We start from the raw sequence: 23693 nt of genomic DNA on the forward strand, positions 1-23693 counted from the left end.
GTTGTCCTCGATGTGGAGGGGTCACCCCATCACCCCCCCGCTCCCCACTCCCTCCTCTGCACCCGCTCCAGGATGTTAAATCCAGAGTGAAACCAGTTTGAGCCGTACCAACAATTACTCCGGATTAAGGGGGTGTAGGGGGGATTTGGGGGGTGAGGGGGGTCCAGGGGGGGTCTCGGTCTTGTCCTCGATGGGGAGGGGTCACCCCATCACCCCCCCGCTCCCCACTTCCCCCCGCAGCCACTCCAGCCACTCCCAGCCCTCCAGGACGCCTCTAAGCTGTGCTGTTAAATCCGGAGTGAAACCGGTTTGAGCCGTACTGATGATTACTCCGGATTAAGGGGGTGGGGGGGGGGAATTGGGGGGGGTCTCGGCGTTGTCCTCGATGGGGAGGGGCCACCCCGTCACCCCTCTGCGCTCCACTTCCCTCCGCAGCCACCCCAGGATACACCACACTGTGCTGTTAAATCCAGAGTGAAACCAATTTGAGGTGTACTAATTAATACCTCAAATTAACGGGGGGGTAATTAAATGGGGGGGGGTCTTGGTGTTGTCCTCGATGGGGGGGGGGGTCACCCCATCACCCTCCCGCTCCCCACTCCCTCCTCTGCACCCACTCCAGGATGTTAAATCCGGAGTGAAACCAATTTGAGGTATATTTATTAATACTCCGGATTAAGGGGGTGGGGGTGGGATTGGGGGTGTGGGGGGTGAAATGGGGGGGGTCTTGGTGTTGTCCTCGATGGGGGGGGTCACCCCGTCACCCCCCTGCGCTCCACTTCCCTCCGCAGCCGCTCCAGGACGCGCCGCGCCGTCTCCTCTAAGCTGTGCTGTTAAATCCGGAGTGAAACCAATTTGAGTCACTAATTAACACCCCAAATTAATGATGGGAGGGTGAAATGGGGGGGGAAGAGTCTTGTCCTCGTGGGAGGGGTCACCCCATCACCGTCCCACTCCCCACTCCCTCCTCCAGGACACCCACTCCAGGATGTTAAATCCGGAGTGAAACCGATTTGAGCTGTACCGATGATTACTCCGGATTAAAGGGATGGGGGGGGAATTGGAGGGGGTCTCGGTGTTGCCCTCGATGGGGGGGGGTCACCCCATCACCCCCCTGCGCCCCACTCCCTCCTCCTGATGTGATTTAACACCCGCTCCAGGACGTTAAATCCGGAGTGAAACCGATTTGAGGTGCATCAATTAATACTCCAGATTAAGGGGGTGTGGGGGGGATTTGGGGGGTGAGGGGGGTCCAGGGGGGGTCTCGGTCTTGTCCTCGATGGGGAGGGGTCACCCCATCACCCCCCGCTCCCCACTTCCCCCCGCAGCCACTCCAGCCACTCCCAGCCCTCCAGGACGCCTCTAAGCTGTGCTGTTAAATACGGAGTGAAACCGGTTTGAGCCGTACTGACGATTACTCCGGATTAAGGGGGGGGGGGGAATTGGGGGCGGTCTCGGCATTGTCTTCGATGGGGAGGGGCCACCCCGTCACCCCTCTGCGCTCCACTTCCCTCTGCAGCCACCCCAGGATACACCACACTGTGCTGTTAAATCCGGAGTGAAACCGATTTGAGGTGTACTAATTAATACCTCAAATTAACGGGGGGGTAATTAAATGGGGGGGGGGTCTTGGTGTTGTCCTCAGTTGAGGGGGGTCACCCCATCACCCTCCCGCTCCCCACTCCCTCCTCTGCACCCACTCCAGGATGTTAAATCCGGAGTGAAACCAATTTGAGGTATATTTATTAATACTCCGAATTAAGGGGGTGGGGGTGGGATTGGGGGTGGGGGGGGGGGACTGGGGGGGGGTCTTGGTGTTGTCCTCGATGGGGGGGGTCACCCCGTCACCCCCCTGCGCTCCACTTCCCTCCGCAGCCGCTCCAGGACGCGCCGCGCCGTCTCCTCTAAGCTGTGCTGTTAAATCCAGAGTGAAACCAATTTGAGTCACTAATTAACACCCCAAATTAATGATGGGGGGGTGAAATGGGGGGGGGGGAGTCTTGTCCTCGTGGGAGGGGTCACCCCATCACCCTCCCACTCCCCACTCCCTCCTCCAGGACACCCACTCCAGGATGTTAAATCCAGAGTGAAACTGATTTGAACCGTACCGATGATTACTCCGGATTAAGGGGGTGGGGGGGGAATTGGAGGGGGTCTCGGTGTTGCCCTCGATGGGGGGGGGGTCACCCCATCACCCCCCTGCGCCCCACTCCCTCCTCCTGATGTGATTTAACACCCGCTCCAGGACGTTAAATCCGGAGTGAAACCGATTTGAGGTGCATCAATTAATACTTCAGTGCATCAATTAATACTTCAGATTAAGGGGGTTGGGGGGGTGTCGGTGTTGTCCTCGATGGGGGAGGGGTCACCCCATCACCTCCCTGCGCCCCACTTCCCTTCCCCCACTTTAACTCCAGGATGTTAAATCCGGAGTGAAACCGGTTTGAGCCGTACTGACGATTACTCCGGATTAAGGGGGTGGGGGGGGGATTGGGGGGGGTCTCGGTGTTGTCCTCGATGGGGAGGGGCTACCCCATCACCCCCCCGCTCCCCACTCCCTCCTCCAGGACACCCACTCCAGGATGTTAAATCCGGAGTGAAACCGGTTTGAGCCGTACTGACGATTACTCCGGATTAAGGGGGTGGGGGGGGATTGGGGGGGGTCTCGGTGTTGTCCTCGATGGGGAGGGGCTACCCCATCACCCCCCCGCTCCCCACTCCCTCCTCCAGGACACCCACTCCAGGATGTTAAATCCGGAGTGAAACCGATTTGAGCCGTACCGATGATTACTCCGGATTAAGGGGATGGGGGGGGAATTGGAGGGGGTCTCGGTGTTGCCCTCGATGGGGGGGGGGGTCACCCCATCACCCCCCCGCTCCCCACTCCCTCCTCCTGATGTGATTTAACACCCGCTCCAGGATGTTAAATCCGGAGTGAAACCGATTTGAGGCACACCGACGATTACTCCGGATTAAGGGGGTGGGAGTGGATCGGGGGGGCGCGGGGGGGTCACCTGGAGCACGTGCAGCCCCCGCAGGCACACGACCGCCAGCTCCCGCAGCCCGTCGGCCGTGAGGTCGCGGTGGCGCAGGGAGAGCAGCGGGCTGGGGAATCGGCGCGTCCACACGAGGGCGAAGGCGGCGCCGGCGGGGGACGGGGAGAGCTTGTAGCAGAGGAGCTCCTGGGGGGGACGGGGGTTAGTGGGGGGGCACTGGGAGCCCCATGCTGGTACTGGGAGCCACATCCTGGTACCGGGAGAGCTCCATTTTGGTACTGGGAGCCCAATCCTGGCACTGGGAGCCCGATCCGGATACTGGGAGAGCCCCATGCTGGCACTGGGAGCCCCATTCTGGTACTGGGAGCTCAATCCTGGTACTGGGAGAGCTCCATTTTGGTACTGGGAGCCCAATCTGGTACTGGGAGAGCCTCATCCTGGTACTGGGAGAGCACAATTATGGTACTGGGAGCTCCATGCTGGCACTGGGAGCCCCATTCTGGTACTGGGAGCCCAATCCTGGTACTGGGAGAGCCCCATCCTGCTACTGGGAGAGCACCATTATGGTACTGGGAGCTCAATCCTGGTACTGGGAGCCCAATCCGGATACTGGGGGAGCACCATGCTGGTACTGGGAGCTCAATCCTGGCACTAGGAGAGCCCCATCCTGGTACTGGGAGAGCACCATTCTGGTACTGGGAGCCCAATCCTGATACTGGGAGCCCAATCCTGGTACTGGGAGAGCCCTATACTGGTACTGGGAGCCCAATCCTGGTACTGGGAGAGCCTCATCCTGGTACTGGGAGAGCACCATTATGGTACTGGGAGCTCCATGCTGGCACTGGGAGCCCCATTCTGGTACTGGGAGCCCAATCCTGGTACTGGGAGAGCCCCATCCTGCTACTGGGAGAGCACCATTATGGTACTGGGAGCTCAATCCTGGTACTGGGAGCCCAATCCGGATACTGGGGGAGCAACATGCTGGTACTGGGAGCTCAATCCTGGCACTAGGAGAGCCCCATCCTGGTACTGGGAGAGCACCATTCTGGTACTGGGAGCCCAATCCTGATACTGGGAGCCCAATCCTGGTACTGGGAGAGCCTCATCCTGGTACTGGGAGAGCACCATTATGGTACTGGGAGCTCCATGCTGGCACTGGGAGCCCCATTCTGGTACTGGGAGCCCAATCCTGGTACTGGGAGAGCCCTATACTGGTACTGGGAGCTCAATCCTGGCACTAGGAGAGCCCCAACCTGGCACTGGGAGCTCAGTCCTGGTACTGGGAGAGCTCCATGCTGGTACTGGGAGCCCAATCCTGGCACTGGGAGCCCGATCTGGATACTGGGAGAGCCCCATGCTGGTACTGGGAGCCCAATCCTGGTACTGGGAGAGCCCCATGCTGGTACTGGGAGCCCAATCCTGGTACTGGGAGAGCCCCAACCTGGCACTGAGAGCTCAATACTGGTACTGGGAGAGCTCCATTTTGGTACTGGGAGCCCAATCCTGGTACTGGGAGAGCCCCAACCTGGCACTGGGAGCTCAATACTGGTACTGGGAGAGCTCCATTTTGGTACTGGGAGCCCAATCCTGGTACTGGGAGAGCCCTATCCTGATACTGGGAGCCCAATCCTGGCACTGGGAGCCCGATCCGGATACTGGGAGAGCCCCATGCTGGTACTGGGAGCCCAATCCTGGTACTGGGAGGCCCAGTCCTGGTACTGGGAGCTCAATCCTGGTACTGGGATCCCAGTCCTGATACTGGGAGCCCAATCCTGGCACTGGGAGAGCCTCATCCTGGTACTGGGAGAGCACCATTATGGTACTGGGAGCTCCATGCTGGCACTGGGAGCTCAATCCTGGTACTGGGGGCCCAATCCTGGTACTGGGAGAGCCCTATCCTGGTACTGGGAGAGCACCATTATGGTACTGGGAGCTCCATGCTGGCACTGGGAGCTCAATCCTGGTACTGGGAGCCCAATCTGGATACTGGGAGAGCACCATGCTGGTACTGGGAGCTCAATCCTGGCACTAGGAGAGCCCCAACCTGGCACTGGGAGCTCAATACTGGTACTGGGAGAGCTCCATTCTGGCACTGGGAGCCCAATCCTGATACTGGGAGAGCACCATTTTGGTACTGGGAGCCCAATCCTGGTACTGGGAGAGCCCTATCCTGGTACTGGGAGCCCAATCCTGATACTGGGAGAGCCCTATCCTGGTACTGGGAGCCCAATCCTGATACTGGGAGAGCACTACGCTGATACTGGGAGCCCCATCCTGGCACTGGGAGAGCACCATTATGGTAGTGGGAGCTCCATCCTGGTACTGGGAGAGCACCATTCTGGTACTGGGAGCCCTATCCCAGTACTGGGAGAGCCACATCCTGGCACTGGGAGCCCAATCCGGATACTGGGAGAGCACCATGCTGGTACTGGGAGCTCAATCCTGGCACTAGGAGAGCCCCATCCTGGTACTGGGCAAGCACCATTCTAGTACTGGGCGAGCACCATTCTAGTACTGGGAGAGCCCCATCCTGGTACTGGGAGCCCAATCCTGGCACTGGGAGCTCAATCCGGATACTGGGAGAGCACCATTCTGATACTGGGAGCCCCATCCTGACACTGGGAGCCCCATCCTGATACTGGGAGAGCCCTATTCTGGAACTGGGAGCTCCATGCTGGTACTGGGAGAGCTCCATTCTGGTACTGGGAGCTCAATACTGCTACTGGGAGAGCTCCATTCTGGCACTGGGAGCCCAATCTGGTACTGGGAGGCCCAGTCCTGGTACTGGGAGCTCAATCCTGGTACTGGGATCCCAATCCTGATACTGGGAGCCCAATCCTGGCACTGGGAGCCCGATCCGGATACTGGGAGAGCTCCATGCTGGTACTGGGAGCCCAATCCTGGTACTGGGAGAGCCTCATCCTGGTACTGGGAGAGCACCATTATGGTACTGGGAGCTCCATGCCGGCACTGGGAGCCCCATTCTGGTACTGGGAGCCCAATCCTGGTACTGGGAGAGCACCATTATGGTACTGGGAGAGCACCATTATGGTACTGGGAGCTCAATCCTGGTACTGGGAGCCCAATCCGGATACTGGGGGAGCACCATGCTGGTACTGGGAGCTCAATCCTGGCACTAGGAGAGCCCCATCCTGGTACTGGGAGAGCACCATTCTGGTACTGGGAGCCCAATCCTGATAGTGGGAGAGCCCCAACCTGGCACTGGGAGCCCCATGCTGGTACTGGGAGATCCCCACCCCCCCAGTGTCTCCCAGCACCCCCCCAGTGGCTCCCAGTACCCCCAGTACCTGCCCGTAGGTCCCCAGCAGGATCTCCCCGACACCGTCGAAGTCGACGTCGGCCACCAGCGCGCAGAGCACGGCGTCGTACTGGTCACTGCCCGGTAGCACCAACTGGTCTCCCAGTCCGTTGGTCAACACGTCCCTAATGGGGGTGGGGGGCGGTTACTGGGGTTACTGGGATGAGGAAGAGGAGGGGGATGAAGGGGGGGGGGGGGTGTTACCGATAGACCACGGAGAGCTCGAGGGTGCTGGCCACCAGGACGCTGTAGCCCTGCGCGGCCACGGGGTCATCTGGGGGGGGGGACATGGGTGTTACTGGGTGGTACTGGGTGGTACTGGGTGGTACTGGTATCACTGGGCTTGTACCGTGGCGGGGGGGCGGCTCCGGAGGCAGCGGGAAGACGAGGACGTGGGAGACGGGCCCGTCGTGCTGGATGGTCCAGGTCTGGAGGACAACTGGGAGGGGTGGGAGCTACTGGTCAGGGTGGGGCTACCGGTGATGGGATCTACTGGTCAGGGTGGGGCTACTAGTGATGGGATCTACTGGTCGGGATGGGCCTCTCCCAGTACTGGGATGGGGCTCCCAGTACTGGGATGGGGCTCCCAGTGCTGGGATGGGGCTACCAGTGCCGGGATCCACTGGCCAGGATGGGGCTCCTAGTGCTGGGATCCACTGGTCAGGGTGGGGCTCCCAGTGCTGGGATCTACTGGTCAGGGTGGGGCTACCAGTGCTGGGATCTAGTGGTCAGGGTGGGGCTACCAGTGCTGGGACCTACTGGTCAGGGTGGGGCTACCTGTGCTGGGATCCACTGGTAAGGGTGGGGCTACCAGTGCCAGGATCCACTGGCCGAGATGGGGCTCTCCCAGTACCGGGATAGGGCTCCCAGTGCTGGGATCAACTGGCCAGAATGGGGCTACCAGTGATGGGATCTGCTGGCCGGGATGGGGCTCTCCCAGTGCCAGGATGGGGCTTCCAGTGATGGCATCTACTGGTCAGGGTGGGGCTACCAGTGCTGGGAGCTACTGGTCAGGGTGGAGCTACTGGTGATGGGACCTACTGGTCAGGGTGGGGCTACCTGTGCTGGGATCCACTGGTAAGGGTGGGGCTACCAGTGCCAGGATCCACTGGCCGGGATGGGGCTCTCCCAGTAGCGGGATAGGGCTCCCAGTGCTGGGATCAACTGGCCAGAATGGGGCTACCAGTGATGGGATCTGCTGGCCGGGATGGGGCTCTCCCAGTGCCAGGATGGGGCTTCCAGTGATGGGATCCACTGGTCAGGGTGGGGCTACCAGTGCTGGGATGGGGCTCCCAGTGCTGGGATCCACTGGCCAGGATGGGGCTCCCAGTGCTGGGATGGGGCTCCCAGTGCCAGGATGGGGCTCCCAGTACTGTGCTGGTGTAACTGGGGTGGGCACTGGGGGGGGTCACACCGGAGGGGGGGTGGGTCTCACCTGGGGGTCCCTGGGCCACCCGGGCGACGCGCACGTGGCCGCTCTGGCACCCGAAGGCCGTGAGCCGGTGGCCAGAGCCGGGGAGGTTGCAGACGTCGAGCCAGAGGATGCTGGGGGGGGGGAGGGGGGGAAGTGAGCCCTGGGGGGGGGGGGAAGTGAGCCCCGGGGGGGGGGAAGTGAGCCCTGGTGAGGGGGAAGTGAGCCCTGGGGGGGGGAAGTGAGCCCTGGGGGGGGGGGGGAAGTGAGCCTTGAGGGGGGGGAAGTGAGCCCTGGGGGGGGGGAGTGAGCCCTGGGCGGGGGAAGTGAGCCTTGGGGGGAAGTGAGCCCTGGGGGGGGGAAGTGAGCCCCGGGGGGGGGGGAAGTGAGCCTTGGGGGGGGGGAAGTGAGCCTTGGGGGGGGGGAAGTGAGCCTTGGGGGGGGGAAGTGAGCCCCGGGGGGGAGGAAGTGAGCCCTGGGGGGGGGAAGTGAGCCCGGGGCGGGGGGAAGTGAGCCCGGGGGGGGGTGGGGGCTGGGCCCCCCCCTCGTACTTGCTGGGCACGTCCTGGAGCTCGGGGAAGAGGTGCTGGACCGGCTGCTCCTCAAACTGGTGTGAGGCGGCGTGCTGGGGGGAAATGGGGGGGAAGTGGGGGGGAAATGGGGAGGGAAGTGGGGGGGAAGGGGGGGGGGAAATGGGGGGGGAAATGGGGGGGGAATGGGGGGGGAAATGGGGGAAATGGGGGGAAGGGGGGGATATGGGGGGGAATGGGGGGGAAAGGGGGGGGAAAGGGGGAAAAAAAGGCAGGAAAAAGGGGGGAAGTAGCAGGAAAAGTAGGAAAAAAGGAGGAGAAGCAGGAGAAAGAGGGGAAAAGTGAGGAAAAAGTGGGGAAAAAGCAGGAAAAGAGGGAAAAAAGGGGAAAAAGAGCAGAAAAAGTGGGAAAAATTTAGCAAAAAAGCAGAAAAAGTGGGGAAAAGGGGGGAGAAGTAGGAGGAAAAGGCAGGAAAAGGAGAAAAAAGTGGGAAAAATGCAGGAAAAAGGGGAAAAAAAGGGAAAAAAGCAGGAAAAGTGGGAAAAAGGGGGAAAAGTAGAAAAAAAGTGGGGAAAAAGCAGGGAAAAAGGGGGGGAAGCAGGAAAAGAAAGAAAAAATAGAAAAAAGTGGGGAAAAAAGTCGGGAAAAGCAGGAAAAGTGGGGAAAAAGGGGGAGAAGCAGGAAAAAAGGGGGACAAGTGGGGGGAAAAGTGGGGAAAGAGCAGGAAAAGCAGGAAAAAAGGGGGAAAAAATACAAGGAAAAGTGGGGGGGGAAGGGGAGAAGTGGGAAAAAAGTGGGAAAAAAAAGCAGGGAAAGCAAGAAAAAAGGGGGGAAATAGCAAGAAAAGTGGGGAAAAAGGGGGGAAAAATGAAGAAAAAAGTGGGGAAAGCGGGGGAAAAGTGGGGAAAGAAGAGGAAAAGTGGGGAAAAAGGGGGGAAAAGTGGGAAAAAAGTGGGAGAAGCATGAAAAAAGGGGAAAAGTGGGAAAAGAGGGGGGAAAAGCAGGAAAAGCGGGAAAAAAGCAGGAAAAGTGGGAAAAAAGGGGGAAAAATAGCAGGAAAAGTGGGGGGGAAGGGAAAAGAGGAGAAAAAAGTGGGGAAAAGGGGGGAAAAGTGAGGAAAAAAGTGGAAAACAGAAGGAAAAGTGGGGAAAAAGGAGAGAGAAGTGGGAAAAAAGTGGGAGAAGCAGGAAAAAAGGGGGAAAAGTGGGAAAAGAGAGGGAAAAAAGCAGGAAAAGTGGGGGAAAAATTGCAGGAAAAGTGGGGAAAAGGGGGAAAAAGTGAGGAAAAAAGTGGGGAAAGAGCAGGAAAAGTGGGGAAAAAGGGGGGAGAATTGGTAAAAAAGGGGAGAAGTGGGGGGAAAAGTGGGGAAAGAGCAGGAAAAGCAGAAAAAAAGGGAGGAATTAGCAGGAAAAGTGAGGAAAAAGGTGGGAAAAGTGGGGAAACAAGTTAGGAAAGTGGGGAAAAAAGTGGGGAAAAGCAGGAAAAGAAGGAAAAAAGGGGGAAAAGGGGGAAAAAAGTGGGAAAATGGGGGGGAAGTGGGCAAAGGGGGGGTCAGGGGGGCGGGGGGGGTCTCACCTCTTTGTAGAGATGGACGGCGGGGTCGTTGCCGCTGAGCAGGAAAACGGTCTCCAGTTTGTCACCGACGCAGACCCTGTGGGGGGGGTGTTGGGGTGGCTCTGGGGGGGGGTGGGTGGCTGTGGGGGGGGGGGGTTGGGGGGGTTTGGGGGGGTTTTGGGGGGGGTTACGCACTCGGCGTGGCAGAGCTGGAAGGGGGTGAACTGGAGCTCCAGGTTGAGGCAGCTCTCTGCGGGGAGAAGGGGGGAGGCAGCTGGGGTGGGGGGCTGCTGGTGACCCCCCCTGGGGTGACACAGAGCCTGGGGGGGGGTGACACACAGATTTGGGGGGGGGGGACACCCAGATTTGGGGGGGGGGGACACCCACTCACGTGCCACAGAGTCGAGGTCGTACTCGGAGCCCGGCTCGTAGTCGCAGTAAATGTTGAGGAAGGGGCTGGCTTTGTCCCCCGAGTCCTGGGGATGGGGGGGGGGGACAGAGGGGGTGGGATTGGGGTGTCCCCCCCCCCACCCAGGGACCCCCCACCCATCAGCCAGGACCCCCCCCCCACCCCACCTTGATGAAGGTGATGCCGACCACGAGCCCGCGCTGCGGTGGCGACTTCGCGAACGAGTCGATGGAGACGATCTCGGCGTCCACTGTGGCGGCGGTGGAGCCTCAGGGACCCCCCCAGGACCCCTCCGGGACCCCCAGGAGCCCCCTGGGACCCCCCAGCCCCCCTGGGACCCCCTGGGACCCCCCTAGTCCCCATGGGACCCCCCAGGACCCCCTTATACCCCCCCAGCCCCCCTGGAATCCCCCAGGAGCCCCCCCAGGACCCCCTACAGGCCTGTCCCCCCCCCCCAGGAGACCCCATGCCCTCTGACCTCTGCCCCCTCTGTGACCCCTGACCCCCAGAACCCCTCCCATGACCCCCAGAACCCCTCCCCCGACCCCCACATTCCCTCCCCATGACCCCTGACCCCCCATAACCCCTTCCATGACCCCCATAACCCCTCCCATGACCCCCATAACCCCTCCCCATGACCCCTGACCCCCATAACCCCTCCCCCGACCCCCGTAACCCCTCCCCCGACCCCCATAACCCCTCCCCATGACCCCTGACCCCTGTAACCCCTCCCCTGACCCCTGTAACCCCTCCCCATGACCCCTGACCCCCGTAACCCCTCCCCTGACCCCCATAACCCCTCTCCATCACCCCACAGCCCTTCCCCATGACCCCTGACCCCCGTAACCCCTCCCCTGACCCCTGTAACCCCTCCCCATGACCCCCATAACCCCTCCCCATGACCCCTGACCCCCATAACCCCTCCCTCTGACCCCCATAACCCCTCTCCCGACCCCCATAACCCCTCCCCATGACCCCTGACCCCTGTAACCCCTCCCCTGACCCCTGTAACCCCTCCCCATGACCCCTGACCCCCCATAACCCCTCCCATGACCCCCATAACCCCTCCCCATGACCCCCATAACCCCTCCCCATGACCCCTGACCCCCCATAACCCCTCCCATGACCCCCATAACCCCTCTCCATCACCCCACAGCCCCTCCCCATGACCTCTGACCCCCCATAACCCCTCCCCTGACCCCCCATAACCCCTCCCCATGACCCCTGACCCCCATAACCCCCATGACCCCCATAACCCCTCCCATGACCCCCATAACCCCTCCCCATGATCCCTGACCCCCCATAACCCCTCCCCTGACCCCCATAGCCCCTCCCCCTGACCCCCGTAACCCCTCCCCATGACCCCTGACCCCCCATAACCCCTCTCCATGACCCCTGTAACCCCTCCCCCGACCCCCATAACCCCTCCCCATGACCCCTGACCCCCATAACCCCTCCCTCTGACCACCACAACCCCTCCCCATGACCCCACACAGCCCCTCCCCATGACCCCTGACCCCCATAACCCCTCCCTCTGACCACCACAACCCCTCCCCATGACCCCACACAGCCCCTCCCCATGACCCCTGACCCCCATAACCCCTCCCTCTGACCCCCATAACCCCTCCCCATGACCCCCCATAACCCCTCCCATGACCTCCATAACCCCTCTCCATCACCCCACAGCCCCTCCCCATGACCCCTGACCCCCATAACCCCTCCCCCTGACCCCCATAACCCCTCCCCATGACCTCCACAGCCCCTCCCCATGACCCCTGACCCCCCATAACCCCTCCCATGACCCCCATAACCCCTCTCCCGACCCCCATAGCCCCTCCCCATGACCCCTGACCCCTGTAACCCCTCCCCCGACCCCCATAACCCCTCCCCATGACCTCTGACCCCCATAACCCCTCCCCTGACCCCCGTAACCCCTCCCCCGACCCCCATAACCCCTCCCATGACCCCCATAACCCCTCTCCATCACCCCACAGCCCCTCCCCATGACCCCTGACCCCCCGTAACCCCTCCCCCTGACCCCCATAACCCCTCCCATGACCCCCGTAACCCCTCCCCTGACCCCCCCCGCCCCTCCCCTTGCCCCCTGCCCCCTGACCCGGGATGTAGGTGAACTGCAGCTCCCTCCCCACGGGCCGCAGCCGCTGCCTCAGGTCGTGGTACCGAAAGTGAATGACCTTCCCCTTGAGGGCGGCCGCCAGCAGCCCCCCGGGGCCCTCCCCGCCCGCCAGCGCCGCCAGCCCGTACACGTTGCTCTGCGAAGCCAAACGGCTGAAGCTGTCCTCAACCAGCGGGCACCGGCCCGCCATGGCGGCACCGGCAGCGCCGCGGACAGCCCCGACCCGCCGCCACCGCCGCCGCCCGGGGTCCTTCCGCGCACCGGCGCGCCGCTGTGACGTCACCGCTGCGACGCCAGATGTCGGCGGGAGGAGGGCGGGGAGGGGGGCGTGGCTCTGCGGCGAGGGGCGGGGCGTGCACTGTGGCTCCACCAATGGCGTGGGGCGTGCGCTGTGACTCCACCAATGGGGTGGGGTTTGCGCTGTGGCTCCACCCCCTGGGCGGGGCCTTAGCGAAGGGGGCGTGGCCAAAGGGAGGCCATGGGGCACAACAGGGACCAAGGGGGGGGTCCACAGAGCTCGTGCTCATTAATTAACCCCCTCAGCGAGCCTTAATGAGGGCGGGGGCAGCACGGGGGGGTGTGGGCAGCACGGGGGGGGGGGTGGGGGCAGCCCCAGAGGTGGGGGGGGGTGGGTTTGGGGGGGGGTAAGGGGGTGCCCCCCCTCCCCCCCAGGGACGCCGGGCCCGTCTCCACTCATGCAACGTTTTATTGGCCTTGAGGACGCAGCAACCCCTCCTCCTCCTCCTCCTCCTCCTCTTCCTCACCCCCCCCAGGGACCCCCCCACAACTTGGGGACCCCCCCCCCCAGAGCCTGGGGACCCCCCAAGTGACGTCAGGGCGAGGCGGGGAGCGCGTAGAATATATTACACCGTTAAATATGGGGATGGGGGGGTGGGGTCCATGTACAAGGGGGTGGGGGGAGGAAGAGGAGGGTGGGAGAGGCCCCCCGAGAAGGGGGATTTGGGGTGGGGGGTGACAGAAAAAAGGGGGGGGGGGTCCCTAGCGTAGGTCCTCCTCCTCGCCCTGGATGGTCTTCTTGATGCGGAGCAGCATGGTGGTGAGCCACTGGTCCAGGCGGGAGATGGAGTCGTACTCCTTCACCTGGGGGGAGGAAGAGGAGGAGGAGGGAGGGGTGAGGAGGGAGGAAGGCGGAGGGGGGCCGGGGGGGCGCGTTTTGGGGTGAATTCCCCGCGTTTTGCGTTCGGACCCACCGCGTCGGTGTAGGCGTCGACGTTCTGTTCCTCGTGAGCGTCCAGAAGTTTCTGGAAGGGTGGAGAAGAGGGGTGGGGGGGTGAGGGGAGACCCCCCCGCTGTGGGCCACGAGGCCCCCGTGGCCACGAGGCCGGTGAGGAAGGGCAAGAGGAAGAGGAGGGAAGGGCGGTGGCGGCGCTCACCTTGAGCAGCTTGCACTCCCTGGAGTCCGTGAAGGCGGGAAACATCTCCTCGTACTTCTGCACGGCCAGCTGGGGGGAGGAGGAGGAGGGAGGAGGAAGGAAGGAGGAGGAGGAAGGAAGGAGGAGGAGGAAGAAAGGAGGAGGAGGAAGAAAGGAGGAGGAGGAAGAAAGGAGGAGGAGGAAGAAAGGAGGAGGAGGAAGAAAGGAGGAGGAGGAAGAAAGGAGGAGGAGGAAGAAAGGAGGAGGAGGAAGAAAGGAGGAGGAGGAGAAGGAAGAAGGGAGAAGAGGAAGGAAGGAGAAGAGGAAGGAAGGAGGAGGGAAGGAAGGAGGAGGGAAGGAAGGAGGAGGGAAGGAAGGAGGAGGGAAGGAAGGAGGAGGGAAGGAAGGAGGAAGAGAAGGAGGAGGAAGAAAGGAGGAGGAAGAAAGGAGGAGGAAGAAAGGAGGAGGAAGAAAGGAGGAGGAAGAAAGGAGGGAGGAAGAAAGGAGGGAGGAAGAAAGGAGGGAGGAAGAAAGGAGGGAGGAAGAAAGGAGGGAGGAAGAAAGGAGGGAGGAAGAAAGGAGGGAGGAAGAAAGGAGGGAGGAAGAAAGGAGGGAGGAAGAAGGAAGGGAACGAAGGAAGAAGGAAGGGAACGAAGGAAGGAGAGGGAAGGAGGAAGGAGAGGGAAGGAGGAAGGAGAGGGAAGGAGGATGAGGAGGACCCACGCGGGGAGACACTCGCGCGGGCGGGCTGCTTTGGGGCCCTTATTCAGCCCGGCGGCAAGCGTGTGAGCAGGGCCACTAGCCCGGGGGTTGGTGAGCCCCCCCAGCCCCTCACCTTGGCGTTGAGCATGTCGATGCAGAAGTGGCAGAGGGCGGCCTTGAAGAAGTGCTCCTTGGCGCTGTACTTGAGGAGGGGGCTGTCCATGGCCGTGGTGCCCACCTGGGGGGGACACGAGGAGGAGGAAGGTGGGGACGGCGACGAGGAGGAGGAAAGGGGGGACGGCGACGAGGAGGAGGAGGAAGGGGGGGGACGGCGAGGAGGAGGAGGAGGAAGGGGGGGGACGGCGAGGAGGAGGAGGAGGAAGGGGGGGGACGGCGAGGAGGAGGAGGAAGGGGGGGGACGGCGAGGAGGAGGAGGAAGGGGGGGGACGGCGAGGAGGAGGAGGAAGGGGGGGGACGGCGAGGAGGAGGAGGAAGGGGGGGGACGGCGAGGAGGAGGAGGAAGGGGGGGGACGGCGAGGAGGAGGAGGAAGGGGGGGACGGTGAGGAGGAGGAGGAAGGGGGGGGACGGCGAGGAGGAGGAGGAAGGGGGGGACGGCGAGGAGGAGGAGGAAGGGGGGACGACGAGAAGGAAGGGGGGACACGAGGAAGAGGAAGGAGGAGGCCCAGACCTGCTCGTAGATCTCCAGGGCCTTCTGGTACTGCTCCAGCTGCGCCGCGTACGTGGCCACCTTGAGCAGACACTTGTTGGCCGAGCTGCGGGGACAGGGACAGGTGACGGTGACACCCCGCGCCGGGACCCCCCCCTCCCACCCCGGTGACACCACGACCCCCCTTGTCCCCCCGGGGTCACGGCGCGGGGCAGGGAAGGCCCCGCGGGGCGGTGGGGACAGGCCCAGTGGCACGTTGGGGACACAACTGGCCACCATGTGTCCCCTGTGGGGGTGGCACCGGTGTCCCCCACGGGGGTGGCACTGGGGGCTCCCAAGGGGGTGGCCCCAGTGGCTCCCAGTGGCTCCCAGTTGCCCCGTTACCTGTTGGACTCTTCGCCCTTGTAGTAGTCGGCGGCCTGCTCGTAGTGCGCGATGGCCTGCGGGGGGGAGCCGGGCAGGGCGAGGGGGAATAGGGGTGTATATGGAAAAAATATGAATATATGTATTAAAAATACATGTTTTTATACATAAAAATACGTGTATATATGTAAAAATATTTATATAATAAAATACATTTATATATATAACAAAAAACGTGTGTATATCTAACAAAACAAGTGTATATATACAACAAAATAAGTGTGGATATATAACAAAATACATAAGAAAATATGTGTGTATATATGACAAAATAGGGATATATTAACAAAATAGGTGTATATATATAACAAAATAAGTATATATATTCAAAATAGGTGGATATACACCTATTTTGTTACATATATACAACAAAATAGGTGTATATATGATAAAATATGTATATAAAAGCAAATACCTGCATATATACAATAAAATACCTGTATATATAACAATATAGGCGTATATATAACAAAATACACGTGTATATGGCAAAATACACCTATATATAACAAAATATGTGTGTATGACAAAATATGAGTGTATATGACAAAATATGAGTGTGTAAGAAAATACGTGTGTATATACGACAAAATACATGTATATCTATAATAAAATACATGTATATCTATAACAAAATATGTGTGTGTATATAACAAAATACATGTATATACAACAAAATAGGTGTATACATATAACAGGTGTATATATAACAAAATAGATGTGTATATAAGAAAATATGTGTATATATGTAACAAAACGTGTGTATAAGAAAATGTGTATATATAACAAAATAGGTGTGTATCTATAACAAAATAGGTGTGTGCATAACAAAATACACATATATATATAATAAAATACGTTTATATATGACAATAGATGTATATATGTAACAAAACACACCTATATATATGACAATAAGTGTGTATGTAACAAAATAGGTGTATATATGTAACAAAATATATATATATGTACCAAAATAGGTGTGTGTATATATATATATATGTAACAAATTAGGTGTGTGTGTGTATATATATATATATATGTAACAAATTAGGTGTGTATATATATATATATATATGTAACAAATTAGGTGTGTATATGTAACAAAATAGGTGTGTATATACAAAAAATAGGTCTATGTATAACAAAATAGGTGTGTGTACAACAAAATAGGTATATATATATACACCTGTTTGGAACATATACAACAAAATAGGTGTATATGTAACAAAATACACATGTATATGACAAAATACACCTCTATATATAACAAAATATGTGTATATATAACAATAAGTGTGTATATAACAAAATAGGTGTGTATATATATATAAAAACAGCTGTGTATATAACAAATTAGGTGTATATATGACAAAATACACGTGTATATAACAATGTGTGTATATACAACAAAATAGGTGTATATATATAAGAAAATAGGTGTATATATGACAAAATACACTTATATATATGACAAAATAGGTGTGTACATAACAATAAGTGTGTATATAACAAAAAGGGTGTATATCTATAACAAAATATGTGTGCATATATAACAAAATAGGTGTATATATAACAAAATGTGTGTGTATATATAATAGGTATATATATATAAAAATACCTGTATATATGACAAAATACATGTATACATACAACAAAATAAGTGTATACATAACAAAATAGGTGTATATATAACAAAATATATGTGTATATAACAAAATAAGTGTGCATATATAACAAAATAGGTGTATATATACAAAAAAATAGGTCTATGTATAAAAAAATAAGTGTATATATAACAAAATAGGTGTGTATACAACAGAATAGGTGTATATATTACAAATTAGGTGTATATACGACAAAATAAGTGTACATATGACAAAATACACATATATATATATAACAAAATATGTGTACACATAACAATAAGTGTGTATATAACAAAATAGGTGTGTATATATAACAAAATAGGTATATATATAAAAAAATATGTGTATATATATACCAAAACAAGTGTATACATAACAAAATAGGTGTGTATATAACAAAATACTTGTGTATATATAACAAAATAGGTGTGTATATATAACAAAATAGGTGTGTATATATAACAAAATACACCTCTATATATAACAAAATATGTGTATACATACCAATAAGTGTGTATATAGCAAAATAAATGTACATATATAACAAAATGGGTGTGTATATAACAAAATAGGTATCTATATAAAAAAATACCTGTATATATGACAAAATATGTGTATATATATACCAAAATAACTGTATACATAACAAAATAGGTGTATATATAACAAAATACTTGTGTGTATACAACAAAATACACCTCTATATATAACAAAATATGTGTATACATAACAATAAATGTGCATATAACAAAATAGGTGTACATATATCACAAAATGGCTGTGTATATATAACAAAATAGGTATATATATAAAAAAAATACGTGTATATAAGACAAAATACGTGTATATATATACCAAAATAAGCGTATACATAACAAAATAGGTGTGTATATACAAAAAAATAGGTGTGTATATAACAAAATAGGTGTGTATATACAAAAAAATAGGTCTATGTATAAAAAAATAGGTGTATATATAACAAAATAGGTGTATATATTAAAAAAACAGGTGTATATATAAAAAAATATGTGTGTATACAAGAAAATATACCCATATATAAAACAAAATCCATGTATATGTGACAAAATCCATGTCTTCAGGCTCCGGAGACCCCCCCAGCCCCGCTCCCGGCCGCCCACGCAGCCCCCCTCGCCCCCGCTCGCCATCTGCGCTGGCCACTGGCTACCGGCCCAGGGTGGCAACCGGCCCGCGGCCCCCTGCCAGGACCCGGGCAGCGCGGCCAGAGGACAAACCCCCCCTTATTTATTTATCCTACAGCCCTGGGGGCAAATCTCCACCTTATTTATTTAATCCCAACCCCCTGGGGGCAAATCTCCACCTTATTTATTTAATCCCAACCCCCTGAGGGGCAAATCCCACCTTATTTATTTAATCCCAACCCCCTGGGGGGCAAATCCCACCTTATTTATTTAATCCCAATCCCCTGGGGGGCAAATCCCACCTTATTTATTTAATCCCAAACCCCTGGGGGGCAAATCCCACCTTATTTATTAATTCTCCGAGCTTCTCATGGGGAAATCACCCAGCAGAAGCCCCCAAAGATGGGAGAAGCGTTGAGAAAAGCCCTAAATTAACCCTGAATTAACCCCCGCAGGATCCCAGACTCGTTTCCCTTTAAATTTAACCTATTTTTTTCACCAGGAAAACACAAAAACCACGTAATTGAGGCCGGACGCGGCGCCGGGGGCAGGAGGACCACCCGCCGCGGTGGTTCCTCCTCACCTGGCCCCGCTCAAGCTGTCCCAGCCGCCCACGCAAGCCTCAACCTTTAATTTTTTAATTATTTTTAATTTCATTCCTCAGCCGTTGCGTCAAGGCCCTTCCAAGCGTCGGTAATTTGGGGCTTGAAGCCACCGCGGGGCGGCAGAGCTTGGGTCAGAGAGTTGGGTTTGGGGTCAAAGGGAGCTTGAAGAACATCTAGTTCAACCCCCCCCTGCTCTTGGGGACACCTTCCAGCAGAGAACGTTGCTCCAAGGCCCGTCCAACCTGGCCTTGAACCCTTCCAACCCTCCTCAACCATCACTCCCGAGTCCTCCTCACCCGTCACCCCCAACTCCTCCTCCTCACCCCCAACGTCCTCCTCACCCGTCACCCCCAACGTCCTCCTCACCCGTCACCCCCAACGTCCTCCTCACCCGTCACCCCCAACGTCCTCCTCCTCACCCCCAACGTCCTCCTCACCCGTCGCCCCCCCAACTCCTCCTCCTCACCCGTCGCCCCCAACTCCTCCTCCTCCTCACCCGTCACCCCCAACGTCCTCCTCACCCGTCACCCCCAACTCCTCCTCATCACCCCCAACTCCTCCTCCTCCTTAACCATCACCCCCAACTCCTCCTCCTCCTCCTCACCCGTCACCCCCAACTCCTCCTCCTCACCCGTCACCCCCAACTCCTCCTCCTCCTCACCCGTCGCCCCCCCAACGTCCTCCTCACCCGTCGCCCCCCCAACGTCCTCCTCACCCGTCGCCCCCCCAACGTCCTCCTCACCCGTCACCCCCAACGTCCTCCTCAACCATCACCCCCAACTCCTCCTCCTCAACCATCATCCCTACGTCCTCCTCCTCAGGGCTTCTCTCAATCCACTCTCCACCCACCCCCTCTCTCCCCCCACCCTTCACCTTCTCGATGTCCACCAGCTCCGTCTCGTAGATCTCCGCTATCGAGATGTGATGCTTCGCAGCGATGGTGAAGCGACCCTGGAAGGAGAAAAGGAGTTTGTACACCTCGGTGGAGGGGTCAGAGCCTTCGGCCTCGCCACCCCCAGGAGGAGCTGGGCTGGGCTTACCATGTCCGTGTAGATCTCGATAGCCCTGATCAAGCAGTTGATGGCCTCTGGGAAGAGAGAGAAGACATCGGTGAGCAGGGGTGGGGTTGGATGAAGAGTGTGGCCATTCAGCACGATTTGGACAACTGGAGAGTTGGGCAGAGGAACCTCATGAGGTTCACCAAGGATAAGTGCAGAGCCCTGCACCTGGGATGGGGTAAGAACGTGCACCAGTCCAGGGTAGGAGGTGATCTGCTAGAGAGCAGCTCTGTAGACAAGGACCTTGGAGTCTTGGTGGACAACAAGTTACCCATGGGACAGCGATGTGCCCTTGGGGCCAAGAAGGCCAATGGGATCCTTTCTTCTCAGAAGGGGTCATCAGACACTGGAAGGGGCTGCCCAGGGAGGTGGTGGAGTCACCATCTCTGGGGGGGTTGAAGACAAGACTGGACATGGCCCTTAGTGCCATGGTCTAGTTACCATGGTGGTGTCAGGGCCATGGTTGGACTCGATGAGCCCAGAGGGCTCTTCCAACCTCGTTGATTCTGGGATGATCTTAAAGGTCATCAGACACTGGAAGGGGCTGCCCAGGGAGGTGGTGGGGTCTCCTTCTCTGGAGGCTTCCAACCCCGTGTGACAACACCCCAGATCCACCACGGCCGGGCGTGGGGAGCTGAAGCCGTGGTGTTTTTTTGGTGGTATCTCAGGAGGATGAAGCCTCCCCCTGGTTGTCTCCAGAGCGGTGTGGGAGGAATTCTGCTGCAGGAGACGTGGAGCTTCTCCTGGCCGCTGCCAGGAGCTGCCAGCTGACGCCCAGCCCCGGCTACGGGGAGGGGTCTGGGGGAGTATGGATCCTTCCCCCGTCTCCACGGACCCTTCCCTGGCCCCCACGGACCCTACGTGGGCTCCAGAGACCCTTCCCAGCCTCCTTGGACCCTTCCCCGGCCCCCACAAGGAAGCTGAGGGCGGCACGGGGATGGCAGGGGACGGGGGGGATGGAATTCTCTGGAATTCATGAGGTCTTACCTTGGGGGTCGGCCTTCTTGAAGGCGTTGCCCGCATCGACGAAGTTGGTGGCGGCGTCATGTTTGCTCTGGAGCTGGAGGTGGAGCTGAGCCGCTTGGCAAAAGGCGTTTCCAGCAGCTGGAGGGGGAAAGAGGCACCTCAGGACCTCAAAAGATCATCGTTAGGGGTTGGAAGGGAGCTGTGGAGATCATCTAGGCCAACGTTGGGGTTGGAAGGGAGCTCTGGAGATCATCTAGGCCAACGCTGGGGTTGGAAGGGACCTCTGGAGATCATCTAGGCCAACGCTGGGGTTGGAAGGGACCTCTGGAGATCATCTAGGCCAACGTTGGGGTTGGAAGGGACCTCTGGAGATCATCTAGGCCAACGTTGGGGTTGGAAGGGATCTCTGGAGATCATCTAGGCCAATGCTGGGGTTGGAAGGGACCTCTGGAGATCATCTAGTGCAATGTCAGGGACCTCTGGAGATCATCTAGGCCAACGCTGGGGTTGGAAGGGACCTCTGGAGATCATCTAGGCCAACGCTGGGGTTGGAAGGGACCTCTGGAGATCATCTAGGCCAACGCTGGGGTTGGAAGGGACCTCTGGAGATCATCTAGGCCAACGTTGGGGTTGGAAGGGACCTCTGGAGATCATCTAGGCCAACGCTGGGGTTGGAAGGGACCTCTGGAGATCATCTAGGCCAACGTTGGGGTTGGAAGGGACCTCTGGAGATCATCTAGGCCAACGTTGGGGTTGGAAGGGACCTCTGGAGATCATCTAGGCCAACGCTGGGGTTGGAAGGGACCTCTGGAGATCATCTAGGCCAACGCTGGGGTTGGAAGGGACCTCTGGAGATCATCTAGGCCAACGTTGGGGTTGGAAGGGACCTCTGGAGATCATCTAGTGCAATGTTAGGGTTGGAAGGGACCTTGGAGATCATCTACTGCAACGTTGGGGTTGGAAGGGACCCAGAGGGCTCTTCCAGCCCCACCAACTCTGGGATTCTGTGCACGCACCGCTCCAGTTTTTGGCCATTTTGAACATGTTGGCTGCCCGGGCGTAGATGTCACACGCTTCCTCGATCCTGGACGAGCCCCTGAAAGCAAAGAGAGAAGCCGGGTGTGGTGGAAACGGCTGCTGGGAAGGACCTCCTGGCCCCAAAGACACCTGCTGGCCCCCAAAAACCGCCTCCTGGCCCCAAAAACCACCCCACCGGTCCCAAAACAGCCTCATGGTTCCAAAAACAGGCTTGCTGGCCCCCAAAACAGCCTCGCTGCTCCTCAAGACCGCCTCCTGGCCCCAAAAATGGACCCATCAACCCCAAAAACGACCTCCTGGCCCCAAAAACAGACCTGCCAGACCGAGAAACGGCCTCCTGGTCCCAAAAATGGCCTCACCGATCCCTAAAACAGCCTCCTGGTCCCAAAAACGGCCTTGCCGGACCCAGAAACAGTCCCGCTGGCCCCAAAACCAGACCTGCTGGCCCCAAAAATGGCCCCACTGGCCCCAAAAACAGCCTTGCCAAACCTCAAAACAGCTTCCTGGTCCCCAAAACAGCCCTGTTAGCCCCAAAAACCACCTCACTGGCCCCAAAAACTGACCCGTCGACTCCAAAAAACAGCCTCCTGGACCCAAAAACGGACCTGCTGGACCCAAAAACCTCCTCGCCGATCCCCAAAACAGCCTCCTGGCCCCAAAAACTGACCCGCTGGCCCCAAAAACTACCTCCTGGCCCCAAAACCAGCCCCGCTGGCCCCAAAAACTGACCCAAAACAGACCTGCTGCCCCAAAAACAGGCCTCATGACCCCAAAAAATATCCCACCGGTCCCAAAAACAGCCTCACCGATCCTCAAAACTGCCTCCTGGCCCCAAAAATCACCTCGTCGACCCCAAAAACGGCCCTGCTGGACCCAAAAACGGCCCTGCTGGCCCAAAAAAAAAGACCACTAGTCCCCAAACCGGCCTTGCCGGCCCCAGAAAGAGCCTCCTGGCCCCAAAAACCGTCTCCTGGCCCCAAAAACCATCTCCTGGCCCCAAAAACAGCCCCATCAGCCCTAAAACTGCCTCACACGCCTCCTTTGCCCCCCTGCACCCCCTCAGCACCCACTTTTCACCCCAAAACCCCCCAGGGCCCAACACCTTCACCCCAAAGCCCCCCAGAAGCTCCTCACACCCCTCCTCTGCCCCCCTGCACCCCTTCAATGCCCACCCCTCACCCCAAACCAACCACCTTCACCCCCAAGCCCCCCAGCACCCTCCTCACACCCCTCCTCTGCCCCCCTGCGCCCACCCCTCACCCTAAACCCCCCCCAGGGCCCAGCACCTTCACCCCACAGACCCCCCCACACCCCATAACACCCCCTGAGCGCCCCCCGCCGCTGTCAGACCCCCCGGGCGGGCCTAACCCCGGGGCCCGGCGGCGCTCCCTCACCCGAAGAGGCCGGCGAAGAAGGACTGGGAGCCGCGGACCTTCTTGTCGGCCTCGGCCAGGAGCTGCAGCGCTTCCTTCTCCTTCCCGGCCTGGTCCATGGCGGCCTTTCCCGCAGCCTCCGAGCTCCCCCACCTTGACGCCTCCCTGCGCCCCCTTCACGTGACGCCGGCGGCGCGTCTCATTGGCTGGCGGCCATCACGTGACGAAAGGGAGGGCTCCCCTTGACGCCTCCCTGCGCCCCCTTCACGTGACGCCGGCGGCGCGTCTCATTGGCTAGCGGCCATCACGTGACGCGGGGCGG

At 57.4% G+C, this 23693-nt stretch overlaps 2 protein-coding genes across 6 annotated transcripts; both read right to left on the reverse strand.

Annotated features, from left to right (window-relative positions):
- Window positions 1–1721: 1721 nt before the first annotated feature.
- KPTN (kaptin, actin binding protein) lies at window positions 1722–12615 on the reverse strand. Of its 5 annotated transcripts, XM_068401240.1 has the most exons (12): window positions 12336–12615; window positions 10387–10469; window positions 10202–10286; window positions 10006–10060; window positions 9832–9907; window positions 8278–8351; window positions 7751–7860; window positions 6665–6754; window positions 6520–6589; window positions 6305–6440; window positions 3015–3182; window positions 1722–1914 (listed from the first exon to the last, which is right to left on the reverse strand). In XM_068401240.1, the coding sequence occupies exons 1-12, from the start codon at window positions 12544–12546 to the stop codon at window positions 1837–1839; spliced, it is 1236 nt and encodes a 411-aa protein (XP_068257341.1). In that variant the 5' UTR covers window positions 12547–12615; the 3' UTR covers window positions 1722–1836. The 5 variants fall into 5 exon arrangements, with proteins under 5 accessions (XP_068257341.1, XP_068257339.1, XP_068257343.1 ...); XM_068401238.1 differs by having other exon boundaries at window positions 6520–6754; XM_068401242.1 differs by lacking the exon at window positions 10202–10286 and having other exon boundaries at window positions 6520–6754; window positions 12485–12615.
- A 586-nt stretch (window positions 12616–13201) lies between these two features.
- On the reverse strand, window positions 13202–23551 carry NAPA (NSF attachment protein alpha). The gene is made up of 11 exons (XM_068400881.1): window positions 23393–23551; window positions 21977–22056; window positions 20982–21098; window positions 19977–20023; window positions 19810–19887; window positions 15484–15539; window positions 15121–15205; window positions 14565–14669; window positions 13751–13819; window positions 13568–13618; window positions 13202–13457 (listed from the first exon to the last, which is right to left on the reverse strand). The coding sequence occupies exons 1-11, from the start codon at window positions 23488–23490 to the stop codon at window positions 13356–13358; spliced, it is 888 nt and encodes a 295-aa protein (XP_068256982.1). The 5' UTR covers window positions 23491–23551; the 3' UTR covers window positions 13202–13355.
- Window positions 23552–23693: the final 142 nt, after the last annotated feature.

Source organism: Nyctibius grandis, chromosome 5 (genome assembly GCF_013368605.1).
Source record: "Nyctibius grandis isolate bNycGra1 chromosome 5, bNycGra1.pri, whole genome shotgun sequence".
NCBI lineage: Eukaryota > Metazoa > Chordata > Aves > Nyctibiiformes > Nyctibiidae > Nyctibius > Nyctibius grandis.

What these genes read in the sequence shown, in the direction of transcription:
- NAPA (XM_068400881.1), bottom strand. Translation starts at nt 23,490, where the DNA reads ATGGACCAGGCCGGGAAGGAGAAGGAAGCGCTGCAGCTCCTGGCCGAG. An exon ending in AGCTGGTGGACATCGAGAAG is followed by an intron (nt 15,540 to 19,809) that starts GTGAAGGGTGGG and finishes TCCCCCCCGCAG; the next exon opens with GCCATCGCGCACTACGAGCA. An exon ending in TCGACGCCTACACCGACGCG is followed by an intron (nt 13,458 to 13,567) that starts GTGGGTCCGAAC and finishes TCCTCCCCCCAG; the next exon opens with GTGAAGGAGTACGACTCCAT.
- KPTN (XM_068401238.1), bottom strand. Translation starts at nt 12,546, where the DNA reads ATGGCGGGCCGGTGCCCGCTGGTTGAGGACAGCTTCAGCCGTTTGGCT. An exon ending in GGTGGCCCAGGGACCCCCAG is followed by an intron (nt 6,755 to 7,750) that starts GTGAGACCCACC and finishes CACCCCTCCCAG; the next exon opens with TTGTCCTCCAGACCTGGACC. An exon ending in GGGGGCTGCACGTGCTCCAG is followed by an intron (nt 1,915 to 3,014) that starts GTGACCCCCCCG and finishes TGGATTTAACAG; the next exon opens with CACAGCTTAGAGGAGACGGC.